Source organism: Hoplias malabaricus, chromosome X2 (genome assembly GCF_029633855.1).
Source record: "Hoplias malabaricus isolate fHopMal1 chromosome X2, fHopMal1.hap1, whole genome shotgun sequence".
Taxonomy (NCBI): Eukaryota; Metazoa; Chordata; class Actinopteri; order Characiformes; family Erythrinidae; genus Hoplias; species Hoplias malabaricus.
Genome location: NC_089819.1, coordinates 4911915 through 4927631, shown reverse-complemented (window position 1 = coordinate 4927631; position 15717 = coordinate 4911915). Strand labels below are relative to the sequence as shown.

The 15717-nt window shown below is 39.2% G+C and overlaps 1 protein-coding gene across 1 annotated transcript in view; it reads right to left on the bottom strand.

The window, feature by feature from the left end:
* Nucleotides 1-12342: 12342 nt before the first annotated feature.
* The window catches only part of LOC136676876 (major facilitator superfamily domain-containing protein 3-like), a 46031-nt gene continuing 42656 nt past the window's right edge, over nucleotides 12343-15717 (bottom strand). Inside the window, exon 6 of the mRNA XM_066654146.1 lies at nucleotides 12343-15051. Coding sequence (XP_066510243.1) covers nucleotides 14848-15051 — 204 coding nt within the window. The 3' untranslated portion in view covers nucleotides 12343-14847. The remainder of the gene's footprint in view (nucleotides 15052-15717) is intronic.

Here is a 15717-nt window from a genome sequence, read left to right as displayed (position 1 = left end):
GACATTGGGACACTCACAGATTCCCTCTCATCATCCTAACACATCTCTGGATCACTGTTTAATTATATTTGGACATCCTGACGTATCCCGCTTCCTTGGGCCGTCCTTGAGACAGTCCTCTTGCAAAGTCAAGCACCGCCCCCAGCAACACTGTACTGTAGGTGTTTTGTTTTGTTTGTTTAGGAGGAGCCAGTAATGACAATGACATACACTTACACAGATCAGCCATCTTCTTGTTTCTACACCCACTGTCCGTTCTCCCAGCTCCATGGTCCACAAGAGGACTTTGTATTGTATCTCAGTGCTACAGTAATTGATGTGATGGTTACACGTTATTGTGTGTGTGATGCTGGTACAAGTGGATCAGACACAGCAGGGCTGCTGGAGTTTTTTTTAACCCATTAGTGTCACTGCTGGACTGAGAAATGTCCACCAACCAAAAATATCCAGCCTACATCCAGTGTACTGTGTCAACTGATGTAGGACTAGAGGATGACCAACACAAACTCTGCAGCAACAGATGAGCTACTGCCTCTGACTTGACTAGGGCTGGCCATGAATATCCAGCTGTTCGTTTGTTGGGTAGGAATTTGGTTTATAATTTTGATATTCTTTTTTTTTTTGATAAATGTGGCAATAAAGGCAACCCTCCACCCCACATGTCAACATAAAAGTCTTGAATGAAGCCTAAAACAGCCTTACATGCTACAGCAACCGACTTACAGTGAAGCAATTGCAAAGCTACAGTTCATTTTGTCAGCTTTACACCTCAAATTAAAACACTTGCACACGCTGTGCCCTTAGTGGCAGTGTCTGCACCAGTTAGCAAATGACTCCACCAAGACTCAGCGAGTGGAGCCATGCCGGGAGCCAGAGTACAGCCTTAATTTTAAAGCAGGCGCTGAGTGCTGATTTTCCGAACAATAGGGCCGGCCCAAAATTTGTTCATTGGGTATGTATTGGGTTTCTAATTTTGAGATTTGGATATTCAGATTTTTGGATAAATGTGGCTATCGATAAAGGCAATGCTCCACCACATTCAGGCTCCAGTGCTCTCCCCTCTCCACCCGTATTCAAGCTCATTAACATAGAAGTTTTTGTGCAAATGAAGCCTAAAGCTCATATAAAACAGCCTAACATGCTAAAACAACACACTAGTTTCCTCCGGGTGCTCCGGTTTCTTCCCAAAGTCCAAAAACACACGTTGTTAGATGGATTAATGACTCAAAAAAAGTGCTTGTACGTGTGAGTGTGTGTCGCCCTGTGAAGAACTGCAACCCCCTTCAAAGTGTGTTCCGGCCCTTTGCCCTGTGATTCCGGGCAGGATCCGGACCCAACGTTACCCTGAACTGGATAAGCTTTTACAGACAATGAACGAAAAAACAAGTCTGTTTCAAAGCTACTTTTAGAGCAAATGAGTTCACCTCACTTCAGTTGGCATTTTCATCTCATATTTTGACTGAGATGATGTTTCTGTTTCTCTTATGGACAATAGAAAGCAAGGCTGATATCACTTTCAGACTATGTGCTGTAATTCAGGTATAAATGGCATATCAGTATGACTAATTGGATGGCATTGTACTGCAGGTAATCTCTGCCCTTCTCTACAGGTGTTAGTGTGAGATTAGATGAAACTCAAGCCTTGCTGCCCTACTGGCACAGTTTTCCAGGAGCATACTGCTGCAGAAACCACAGACATCCACCACTCTTACGTTTACAGCAACGGAATTAAACTGCAGTGTGTGTTACATCAGTCTCATGTGGCTACATGCATGGTCTACAGTAATATGGAGTGACACTGGCCTCCAGTGTTGACCGCAGGCGTTTAATTCACACTTTTCTATCTTCATTTTGTCTTCTGTGCTTGGTACTGTAGAAGGGAACCGCACTAGAGGCCCACCTGATTATAGATAATCCTAATTGGTGAATTCATTTACTTAAAGTGCACACTTTGTGGACAAATCAATTTTCTAATTTCTACAGAAAAGAACTGGCAATAGAAGGGGATACTTTACAGTGTACAGCAGCAACGTGAGTCTGTGACCACCGTCACACAGCTCCAGGACCTGGAGGTTGTGGGTTCAAGGCACGCTCCAGGTGACTGTCTTGGTGTGTTCTCCCCGTGGGTTTCATCCGTGTGCTCCAGTTTCCTCCCATGGCCCAAAAACACACGTTGGGAGGGGGATTGGTGACTCAAAAGTGTGCGTGTGTGTTGCCCTGTATAGGACTGGCGCCCCCTCCAGGTTGTGTTCCTGCCTTGCGCCCAATGATTCCGGGTAGGCTCCAGACCACCGTGACCCTGAACTTTGATCTATGTTCCAGGGCATGATTTTATTTTATTTATTTTACAATTATTTGATTTTAAGTAGGCAACCATTAAAACATATTCTTGTTTACAACACCAGCCTAGCAACATTTTAAAGTGGCCAGCTGGTTTGACACTATACCTGAAAATTCTAATGCACCTGTCTAGCCAGGTGTAGTGTCAAACTGGCCAGCCATTTTAGCCTGAATCAAATCCTCATATTTGAAGACCTCTGTAGTATACTGTCCACAGCAGCTTGTTTGGCAGTGTGTTATTTTATTGCCAGCTGTTTTGTTATTTTTGATCAAACGAGTTTTGAATTTGAATTTGATTTCCCGGCTCTCAATTGTCCTGTAGTGCTTTTCAAGAATCCAGCATCTTCTCTAGTCTACAGCAGCTTGCCTGACATGGTCTTCATTCATTGCTAGATCTTTCGGTTTTCAGTGGAATGTGTTCTGAATTATGATTTCATTTCAGTGCCTCCCTAATTCTTGATACTCGTAGTACTTTCCTTTAAACCATCCAGTATCCAGTCTTTCCAGTGTCCACAGTTGCTTGCTTGACAGATAAGTGTATATGCACAAATGAGGTATTGAATAAGTGCCCCCCTCAAACTGCACCCCAAAAAATGCTTCTGCTTTGCTCAACTCTTTGTAATCCAACCAAGGAGCACGCCATGATGTCATGAAGCACCCGAGCTGAAGGGATGGCGGGAGAGAGGACAGACGAGTGGGGGGTGGATAGATTGTATAGGGTAATGAAGGAGGAGAGAGGAGGATGGGCAAGGCATGGAGTGAGTGTGTAGCATGTAGACGTCTCCTGCCACTATAGTAATGGCCCAAACGAGCAGGAGGGGCGAGGCAGGAGCGAAGGCACGAAAGACATGGAACTGACTCAGCCTCCACGCCATATGAGCTGGCAGCATGTCATAACTCAACCCATCACACACACACACACACACGGTTGGCTGTTACCCCACATAGCGGCTTAGACCTGCTTGAGACCAGTGCCAGTGGAACCGACAGATCAGCATTAACCAGCGCTTACTGTCCAAACCATCATCTACATCACTCTAGTTTTCATCACATCAGTCTGCCCAGTGTTTGGCCCCCTGACTTAACAGCTCGTTACCACAATCATCATCATTATTAGTAAATTCATGGGGTGCTGACCACTGTTCAAACATGTCTACTACAGTTGAACCAGATTTGTTTCCACAATAAATTCCAGATTTAACCTTCAACCTTCTTTGTACTGATCTGTGCTTTACCTGAGCAGGGAATTGGACCCTTGTCATCAGCTGTGTGCTGAACTGGAAATCTTTGAATAGACGTCGGTGGCTTTACCAACTACACCAATCCACTCCCCACAACAAGTTCCTTTTTCTGAAGAAATCATTTCATATACAGATATGAAATGCAGTAATTAAGATATAAGATGCCAAGACACTTGTACTTACACATGTAGTTTCACTGCAGTTTGAGCCTGTAACTGTCTGTCAATCACACTGTACCTGAGCATGTGAAGATGAGGTAAATAGAAACAATTATAAACAATGGAATGGGTATTCTGCAGTGCTAAAACTACATTAATTCAGACAATCGCCTTCATTTTGGGGAGTGCAGGATGGGGTGGGGTAACTGCCATACACGCAACAAATTACAAGTGCTGTTAAGCAATAAACAAACTATTTATGGCCAAATTAAACTTGTCATTGTATTACAATATTATTTCCTACTTATATACATGTTTTATTTTAGTTGATTTGATCATTTCATGTTGTCAACGGTATCTATTTTTCTTTTCCTCTCTCCCCTTTTTGGTATTTCTCTTTCCCACAAGTGGCATCTCCTGCCTGCTTGCTAGGCTGCCACTGTAAATAAGTATTTCTTCTTAATAACTTGCCTGGCTGAATTAAAGGTTAAATAAAATAAAAGTGCTACTTAAGGTTCAGACTTGAGGGTCAGTGCAACCTAACCAGCATCAGCACATAATCATAATAAAGACCACAAAAACAGAGACTTCACTGTAATCTTGGGGAAAGGGTCTGCACTCGAGAAAAGAGCCAACATTTGGTGGAAAAAAAGGAGGCTGCAAAAAAATAATATATAAATAAAACAGGATAATAATTTAACAGTGTTATTATCAAAAGAGATATAAAAGGGGGTGCCTCAACCTCTCGGGTCAGCGTGATCCTCTTCTTCTGCTCTCTCCATTAAAAGACCAAGCCTTTATCACTGGGAAGGTGATGAAAAGTCACGTAAACACTGCTAGTTCCAGCCGTTGGGGAGCAGTGAACACGTAGATGATGATGCCCCTTTTACACAACTGTACCTCTCAGTGAACACAGCGTTACTCAATCCGTGTTAACACCTCAGCTCCCTTCCTTAAGCCAACACCAAGCAGAGGTGCCATTTACCAAATGAGCTCAATTAAAGGGAGAGAAGACCCAAAGGTGAAGAGAAACCGAATGATTAAAATTACACAGTAAAAATTAAGGATTTTAATTACTTGTTTGCACACTTTAGCTCTTCTTACAAGTTGTTGGGAAATTGTTGCAAAAATCTGACTGAACTAAAACATCAGTGAGTACTGATATAAATGATTAGCTCTGGATCAAGACTGTTTACCACAAATGATAAAAAACATATCAGTAATATAAACATGGGAAACACCTTTTAGTCAGAGATGTACATACAGGACTGCACTGGGAATTACACAGGAGTATTTCCAGACCTCCTGACGCTCCTGTCAATTGGGCCAGAAATTCTCATTGACACACACTTCCTTTGCAATGCACTGAGGAAAGAATCTTTTTGAACGTCTTGTCCAGCCTCTACAGGGATCAGCTGTGACGTCCTCAAACGCTGCCTCCATAGCAGCCAGCAGGGTCATCTGAGTATGCTGCTGGCTCCTTACTTATTCTGGGGAGTTGAGCCTGGTTATTTGGTCATTGTTCTTCTATTGTCAGAAAACGTGTTGTGATCTGTCTATATATGTTTGGTAACAGAAGGTTCACGAGATGCACCTCTGAGCTATTGTAGAGGACTGGTTGATCACTGTTTGATCTAAAGCTTCAAACACTCCCCTTTATCAGTGAAAGTCATGATTCACCTGAGAGCTAATCATCAGTTCAGTAGACATTTACTAAAAACAGAAATGTATAAAATACGCTTCACAGCTCATGACAACTAGATTAACATTTCTGAGTGTACTGACATAGGCAATGGACTGTACAAAATCATCCGCATGATTAAACCAAAGCGTGTGCTGTTTATCCAAAATCAACGAGAAACATCTGAGTGCTCAAGTAACTAGATGGTGTCGACTTTGAACAAGACATTTTGAGAGATTTAATTACAATCTGAGAAATGCTCCAAAGCGACTGAGAAAAAACTGTAAAAACGAAGGTGTTACAAAGGGGTCTTTGAGCGATGCCATAGAAGAACAACATTTGGTTCCATAAAGAACCATGTTTGTTAAAGAGATGTATGAGTGTGAGGAACCTTTTAAAGATATAAAAATCCATCATTTGATCTCAAGTCTAAAATCATTTGATCTTAAATCTAAAAATGGCTCTTTATGGAGCCAAAAGTGCTTTTCTATGACGTCACTTAAATAATCTTTTGTAGCACCTTTATTTATTTTTTAAGAGTGTTGGACTGCTTTAAGGTGATATATTGTGCTATATTAATGCCATAAATAAGACTGGTTACAATACGGTGCCTGAAATTTTTAGATACTTGCAGCAGCTATGATTAAGGCTGGCACAACTATGATCCTGATGGGATATGACCACCCTAAATTGTTTGCGAACCAGACCTCAGAGACTCACAAAAATGTTACTAACACAAGCCCAGTGTTTCAACAGTGCCTCCTCAGGCCTGGCAGATGTAGTAGTTTTCTGCATTGCCTGAGCATCTTAAACCCGCTCATGGACATCTGAGCTCAACACAGATCCAATCAGGAAGGCAAGCATTTAACACCAGCTCTAAATGGGCCATAAGTGTTAAGAAACTGAAGGCAAAAAGAGCCTGAATTGGATGGAGAAAGAAAAGAATGAGGAAGAGTGTGAATATAAGAAAGATAGGAGATACAATGTGTGTGTGTGTTTGGGGCAGAAGGGGGGGGGGGGGTGGAAGAAAGAGGGGTTAGCCGCGTGTGGAAAGCAGATCTGATCTCATCAGGTTCTACAAACAAACAAAAAAGGCGGGTAAAATAGCAAGGGAGAGGAAACGGAGGGGGTCATCTGATGCCGGCGCGTCCGCGCTGGGCCCGCACCTCCCGGCTAGGATTTCCCTCTCCAACAAAGAGCCACCAGCGAGTTCTGCCGGCCGTGGCACAAAAGCCGCAGCCAAAAAAAGAGCCAACACCTCGTCCCTTTGGGGCACCCCAACAAAACGCCTTTGTTTGGCCCAGATTGCAACATGTTGCAAGATCACCCCTAGGATGCTTTATCCTGGACACAATGTAGAAATACATAGGCTTTTTAATGTCAGCTGTTCCTTTTAAGATATTTATATCGGGTTTTCTACCTTGGAAGGTACTGAAGCATTTTGGGTTTCCCAAGGTTGCCATCACTTATGGCAGAATCTGCCTGGCAGCAAATTATGGAGCTGTGTGTTTCTGTCCTGGTAAAAAGCAGCATCAGTACTGAGTGTTTGCATCACTGTCCTGTCCAAAGCCATTTCCTAATACACAGCCAAATCACCTCCATGATCTGAAACTAAGATCTCATGTAACAGTATGCTCTTGTGTAGTCTAGAATTACTTGACTTTTGATTACGTGATTTTGATATACATACAGTGATACCATTTTACAGTAAAACTACCTTTATAAAGGGTTTTTAAATTGCATTAGTAGTTGTTAACTAGATCATAGACTGATAGTGGAAAAAATTCCTGGGATGTGGGCAGGGGTGGGGGGGCTATGTATGCGACACACTTTTAACACGTAACTTGTTGGCCCCCAGGCCCAGATATATAAACAACTTGCGTAAACCTGATCACCATTATTTTCAAGCAGGGTCCAGGGGTATGCTTCGCTGGGAGAAAAGCTTTTGAAATAGCACCTTAAATGACTGGATCTGTATCAAGGCTGGTTTATACTTCTGCATCACCTCAACACGCTGCTGTCCGCATTTATACTTGTGTTCATGTGTCCGAAACTCTGCATTGCTCTGTATGGAATGCCAAGAGGGTCAATAAATGGCATCTAGATGTGTTTTCTTTATAAAACGCTGAAAAAACGGCATTTATCTCGGTTTTCAACCATAAAAAACACAGGAAAAAAAAAACAAAACCCAAAAAGAACGTCATCCTTAATGCTGTTAAAAGACCAAGAGTCAAAATGCCTTTCTTCAATGGTCAGGAACCCCACAGGACCACCATATAGCAGGTATTATTTGGGGGGGTGAATCATTCTCAGGAAATCCGGCAGGGTGACCAGGACAGTACATTGACAGAGGAACCCTAAATTGTGTTCAGTGAAGTAATTCTCCAAGAACTGAACTGTGTGCTGGTATGAGAAGGCATGCAAGTACAGGCTGAGCCCACAGACGCAACTCATTTAGATTTGGAAAGGGTCGGAGCTGCCAGAATGTGGTCCACGGATTCTCCGGCTCAGCTGGAGAAGCTCTCCCAATCTCGGCTCCGCGGTCAGTGGTCCCTCTCCAATCGACACCACGGGACAGGCAGCCCCCTGAGCATCTCACTGTCTGCCAGCTCCTCTGATCCAGCCACAGTACTTCTCCCAAGATGCCAATGTTCAGGCCTCAATTCTTTCACAGAAAATGGAAAGTGGTGTCACTGAGAACACCACCTCCAGAACTGTTACATTCTTCTCTTATGATAGCTCTTCCACACCTTCAGAAAGTTATAAAGCAGTGAGGGTCTCGCTGTTTCTTGTTGACTGGTACTTGTGCTCGGCCTTATAGATTGGGTACATGTTGCTGAAATCATCCTCAGTAAAATGTTAAAATGTAGTTGCAATAAGCTGGATTTTGTATAAATTAATACAATTAAATCTGATCTACATATACTTATCTTTACAGATTTTTATTCATCTGGCAGAGGAGCATCTAACTTTTTAATCTTTATATTTTAATAGCTGAAAAATCTGCTGTTAAATAATAATTATCAATTAAATCCATAACAACAGAAATAATACGTCAATGGTAACCATGCAAATCTAATCAGCAGTGCTTTCCCAACAGATTAAAAAGACAAATTTGAAAAAAAAAATAAAAATAAATTTGAGCCAAATTGTAGTTTTTATTTATCTTGTGCAAAGCGTTGCTGGTATAATCAGAGAATGTGTGATTTTTATTTTTGTGATTTCCAGATGAAAAAAACATTATATAAGGACATTACCTTAAACGGTTGTTTCAGACAGCCATAAGATATTCTATTACTTGTACTGATTAAACTACTCCATGCTATAGTGTTATGTAGCTAGCTTGTCATGTTATCTAGTAACATTTATTTACGCTGAAATATATATATATTTTTTTAAACATATTAAGGCCTCAAAACTCAAATGTTTTAATGTTTAATATCATACATATATGTACAGAAAATAATCACCTGATGTTTGGAAATAAACATGAAAATTCAAGTAAAACAACTACGTAAGTAAAAAAATAAATAAATAAATTTAAAATGTGCAGCCTCATTTTACTACTTTATAATTCAATATCACAGTAAACCGACAAATGCAAGGGTCACCAATGAATGTTGGTCCCTGGACAAGACTCTCATTGTTGTACCTACCATGGCTTCTGGATTTTTTGCCTAGAACTACTCAAATGCTAAATCTAAAGTCTTTGTCAAATGAAAACACAGCTTATTTTAAGGATAAAATTAAACATATAATTGCATTATTGCATAGACAACACAAAGTGATGTGCTCCAAACAAAAATATTGTATATCCAAACACTTGAGATTTACATATAGAGCAGTTGCGATCTGTGCCAGTACCATAATGGAAATACTACAAGAAAGTGTTAATAAAATTTGACATTTATGGTTAATTTCTTACTATATTTATACAAACCCATTTCCAAAAATGCAAATATAAACAGAAAGCAATTTTTCTGTAAACCCACACTGCCCTGCATTAAAACAACATCAGTTAAGAGACAAGATATTTACTTTTGTCATGATTCAGTGTTTTTGTAAATACCGCAGGTCATGTCTTATTTGTCAAAAATAAATAAGCAAAGAAAAAAAAGGGACCATATTGATTGTTACCCGCGTGACGTTTATAGGTCAATATCTGTCATGGAATAAGGGTATGTCTGTGCCAGTGCCGATGAAATTATGCAAATCTTTGAAGGCAACCTAAAATATAACTTGTACATAGATGATGTATTTTTCAAGAAGCAAATGACAATCCAAATCCACATTCTACAGCCTGGAGTGCCAGCAAAATATACATGTGCTAAAATGGTTTTCGATTTTAGCAAATCTGTTTTCAACTAAAAATATGTAGCCCATTATAACGTACAATAAACAACAACAGAGACCTCTATATTTTCAGCAGCTGACATGTTACATCAAGCATAATTTGGAAATTCCCCTTTCACAGCTTAAGTAGTTGGCGTTCTCAGTTCCCAAATGATATCTAAACATATTTTTTAATGTAAAGGTGTAACACAGTAGCAAAAATTCCTGGCAACATTCATTTTTTCAACTCTACTGACACTACAGGTGCGCTTCACAGTTCTAAAATTACAGACTGAAGTCCATCTGCTGTTCTGTATAATTTGTTAGCCCCTTTTCACCCTGTTCTTCAATGGTCAGGACACCCACAGACCACCACATAGCAAGTACTATTTGGGTTGTGGATCATTCTCAGCACTGCAGTGACACTGGCGTGGTGGTGATATGTTAGTGAGTGTTGTGTTGGTGTGAGTGGATCAGTGCAGGAAAGAGCAGTGGTACTAGAGCTTTTAAACAGTGTCTACACACTGTTTACTGCCTTAGACACAAAGTCAGAGGCAGAAACTCATCTGTTGCTGCACAATTTGTGTTGGTCCTCCACTAGTCCATCAGTGAGCACAGGACTCTGCTGGCTGGATATTTTTGATTGTTGGACGATTCTCTGTCCAGTGGTGACACTGTAGTGTTTACAAATTCCATCCAGCAGTGCTGATGTTCCAGATCCACTCATAGCAGCTCAACACACATTAACACATCACCACCATGTCATTTCACCCAAAAATAACAGAGTGAGAGGGAGGTAACAATGCAGGCAGAGCATCAGATGGACTAATATCCATTTGGTCCAATTATATTGTCAATGGAGCGGATACAATGGACAATTTTTGAAGAAACACGTTCACTTTAATGTTTTTGGGTGATCAGTGTATGTAGAAAAAGAGATTTCCATTGCTGACTCATGAAGAAAAAGCTGTGAATCTGACAAAACCATAAGAGAGTTATTTTTATTTTTTTTTGTATAGGTTTGGTTGACATTTTTTCTACAGCCTTACTATTTTTGGAACTGAGTTTGTAAAACATTCATTAGAGAATGATTAGGGAATAGAGATATAATGTTATGATATAATGAGAAAATTGCATCTGCAAAAAATTCTGTACATGATTTAAAAAATATAAGATATATTTAAATTTTCTAAATTAACCCACTTATTGTCATACATATGATATATTTTAATAAAATTGTGCCTTATTGAGAATATTATAATCACCTACATTTATGGGATATCATCATTTTGTAACATACTTCTATTACATTTTTTTTTACCTTACTACATTCTAATACATAAGTAATAATAATTAAGTTTTAAGTGCATTAATAAGCTGGCATATCTTCTGGCAAACTCAAAGGCATACTCTTGATGCCTCTTCAGTTTGAAGAGCATTTAGAGAAACATCCACCAGGTTTAGTTGAGTAGAGAAAAACAAGTTTAGACATTTCTCATGCTGTAGTATCTTGTTACTCTGAGTGCTGTTGCTGTTATTGAGTAGCGGTGCTGCTGCACTTGGACGAGGACAGACAAAACCAGTCTTGAATCCAATGGCACTATTAGGATTAGTGATTTCCCAAATTCTAACAAACAAGAATCGGGTCATAAGTAGGGCAGCAATAAATATTTGATTAACTTGAGATATTGAGCACAAACATTGATACACAACCACTGTAAAAGTATATATAAGGAGGGCGGTGAAAAGGTCACATTATTATAAAACATGAGTTTTACCAATTACATATACATTTAACGTAACACTCATATTTTCAACAGAATATTTTCCTTTATTTTATGGTTATTAAAATTGGTATTTTACTGCCTGAAGTCAAAAATAATAAAAACATACCTTAGGCTTACTATTGAAACTTATTAATAATTCTCAATAAAATTAAAAATTCATGATTGCAGCCTTAGTCATGAGCCAATCAAGTCCTTGTTGTTTTTCATACTGGAATGGCCCATCCCTGGTCCAGGAGGTAGCGGGTCAGCAATTCACTGCTGCACAGCAAATGCTTTATCTTCTAGCTCTAGTCTAGATCTTTGCTGGCTGGTTAAGTCTAACTGCTAAATTTTATTTAGTTGCAAGTTATTTTTCAGCTACAACTGTTTTTTGTTATGTTAAACTTCATTCTCAAAAAGGAGATTTACATTCCTATACCTAGTTTTAAATACTCCCTCAAGTTATCCATCTACCAATGTAGAAACTTTATATTTGTTAGACATGAAGCACCTCATGGAACTGGTTGCTATAAAAAAAAGCAGCACTTGGCATTTATGACACTGTGCAAATTTGTGCTTATAAACCTCATTTCCAGGAATGCTGGAACATTTTGTAAAATGCTATATAAAAATAAATCTGTAATATGCTCATTCTCTTGAACATTAATTTAATGAATAACAAAGAAAATATTTCCAAAGTTTTCACTGACCAAATTTATTAATAAAATTTTTTGAATTAGACGCCTTTCAAACACATTTCATACAAGAAAAAGAAAACTAGGCAAGCCCAGTTTAGCCGGACTGCTATTAATCATATAGCCATTGTCACGGAGGTGTTTCTGGCATTTCAAAAACAGGACATACTCTTGTCATTGGAAGGTCTGGAGAAGCTTTGGTACCTCCTATAGATGTCTTTGTTTACATGTGTTTTTTTATTATGTGATTGTGTTGTACAGAAAATATGGAGGGTAAGTAATAAATGGTAATAAATGTATAAATGAAAAACTGAGCACAAGGTTTTGTTAATAATATATAACACAGGCATCAGGGTATTTTCTTGTTCATTTTATATTTTAAATAAATACTAGATTATCTACCACCAAAGAAGAAAGAAGACCAAGAACGTGTTGTTGATTTTAAGAATTACAATAACTTATTTATTCAATGTAACAAGCACATTTTTTCTGGTTCGCAAACCAGTTTACGTTGGTGGAAATGCACCAAATGGTTCCAAATTTAGTTGAAAAACTGGAATATTTCTTCATTGGTGGAAAAGCGCTACATGAAATATGGCTGAACTAACAACAGAGTGTAGTAGCGCCACCTTGTGAAATATGGCTGAACAAAACACCTACTCGCACATGTGCGCTTCAACATTAGGAGTCAGTCAGTCAGTAAGCGAAAATGCCTCTTCTAGGCTGGCTCGGCAAGCGGTCTGGCAAAAAAGTTGGGACAAGGGCAAAACAACAGTGATGAATTCATAAAATTCATCCATGGCTGAAGTACCCTTGAGCATGGTACCTACCCCTACACCTCCCCACCAGGCTCTGGGAAAGCTGCCTGCCACTCTGGATGTTGGTGTGTGCTCACTTCCCTTAGTGCGTGACTACAAGGATTAATCAGTAGTGTGTGTTTGTGCATTCACTACCATGGATCAGTTAAATGCAGAGAATCAAATGCCCTAACGGGAATTTCTAAATAAAGATAATACTTCTATTTAAAAAAAAAAAAAAAAAAAGTGTCTGCAGGCATCAATTTCTAAATTGGTTTATGATCAAATACATGAATTAAATATACCATTGAAAATCTTTTCTTCGTCACTTTGTCTGTTAAAATAAAGGTTCAAGTGAATTATAGATATTCAGTATTTATTGCATATTTAGGAAGTGCCCTAACTTTTCTGGAAATGAGGTTTTTAAGTACAACACAGATCATTCAGGGAACAACTGCCACAAATATCCAATCATCTCACTGCCCAGCCATCCTACTGTGTTTAAAGCCGTTTTATGGCATTGTTCTTTTTCCTAGCAAGAAAAACTCAGACCCTTCAACTTGTCTACTGGTCTGAAGATAAAGCTGCTCACTGAAGCTTTGTGTTTTTCTTTAAGTATACCTACTCTCACACTAGGGCTCCAATGTGGTTGATATTAATACCAATTTTACATGGCTAAAAATTCTGATAACTGGTATTTTTTAAGCAGATTTGATTTCAAATGTATGTACAGTCTCTGCATACTTCTCTAAATACATTCATCTTTTGTGCCTCTTTATTTCCCCAATTTTATTGGTCTATTTTTATTTATTATTTTCATTGTATTTTTGAATAACTTCTTAAATAATGTAAATACTCCATGTATTTGTTTGCTTTGTATGTTTCATTAACCAAACATTATTTTTACATGTAATACCTGGCAAAATACATAGATTTGATCAAAACATTCATACTCAAATTCTGCCAACTTACCTATAGGACTGTTATGTGTGTACACAAATAACAGGCTCCATAAACCAACTGAAGCTACCCAGAATACCTGTGTGTACTTCTTTTTCTTTAGTTCCCTATTGCAAATTATCAGCTGATAGAATCAAACAACAGATATGTTGGCCCTTTAGTGGGAGTGTGCGCGCACACACACACACGAGGCCATCTAGGGCAAAATACACTGAAACACAACACACTGAAAAATATTTATGTGCACACTACACTGAAAAATATATGCTGACTCATGCATGCTCAGAAGCACTGAGGGAAATAATATTTGTTGAAACTTTAGATTTTTAACTCCTGGGCTTTGAGTTTTTAAGAAATTAACAGATATTTGTTCTTCTCAGTTTTACCGGAGACCCAGTAAACTCACAGCAGTCTGCGGCCACAGTGCTCACTTGGTCGCAGTTCACAGTCATGAGCTCCGCTGTAGCACTGCTGTGTGTTTACTGTATTCATGGATTCAGTCTCGAATTCACATTTGATCAGTGTTTCAGCACCTGCACAGACCAATAAACACTGAGAGGAGGAAATGTTTGTTCATTTCTCAAAAAAACTCAAAGCTCGGGTGTTTATCAAACATTATTTCCCTCTGTGCTACTGAGCATGCTCAGTTCTTCAGAAACTACCTGTTACACTTTCAGGCATGCTGAAAATTACACACACTCACCACTGACTGCAGCTCGCTCTTCTCCTCTCTCTCGTTTAATGAGTATATGAGTATAGAGGTGTAGTATGCAAGTGTTTCAGTGCATTTTGCCCTAGACAGCCTCTCATACATGCGTGCACACACACACACACACACACTATTTCTGCCTGCCCCCTGCACTGTAGTTAAAGCTGCTCATCGAGGCTGCTCCTTCAGCTGTTCCTTCAAAACTCCTGTCTCAGTGGCTCTCCACACGTGCAAAGCACTGCTGGAGGTGAGGAAGAGGAAGAGAAGGAAGGCTATAGGAAAGCCCACTGTGTCCACCATGCCTCCGGCCAAGGTGCTGAAGCTCAGCTTCCCCAATACCTCCAGAGTGGCCAAGAAGCTGTAGTGAGTGGCCTAAAACAAAATATGACAAGTTGATTAATTTCAATATGAACTGGAAATCATACTTTTATTTTGCTACATTTTTTTTCTTTCCTCGTGTATAGGGATTTGGGAATTAAAAAAAAAAAATACTGGTGTCAGCTAAGCGTTTTCTCTCAATGATTGCTGAGTTGTTGAAACACGATTAGTAACAATTACATTTAAGCATCTGGAAAATGTTCTTATTCCAAATGTACATATATGTGACTATACAGTTAGGGACCCAGAAAGCTTTACCCAAGTACCCAGTTGGTAGTCATTTTACAGAGAATAGGAATTAAACCCCAGGATTATTCCATTACCAAATTATTATTTTTAATTAGGGTCAAGCATTGACGAAAAAGACTCCCCTCCTTGTATTACATTTGCATAAATTAAGGAGAGTTAGTGCGCTCCTCCAACTGTATTGAGAAGCCCAATGATGCTGCGCAGCTGTGTGAAAATGATCTGTGGCTGGCAACAAATGACTATGGGCTCCCAGCTTGGTATTATTGTGTGACTGGGGGAGTTACAGGTAACATGTAGAATGACTAACTTTAGGACATGTATTAGATTATATGTAAAAAGTATATATACACGATAACTTTCCCAGTCAGCCACTACTTTACAATGACATAGGAAGTACTTTTAAATTAATTG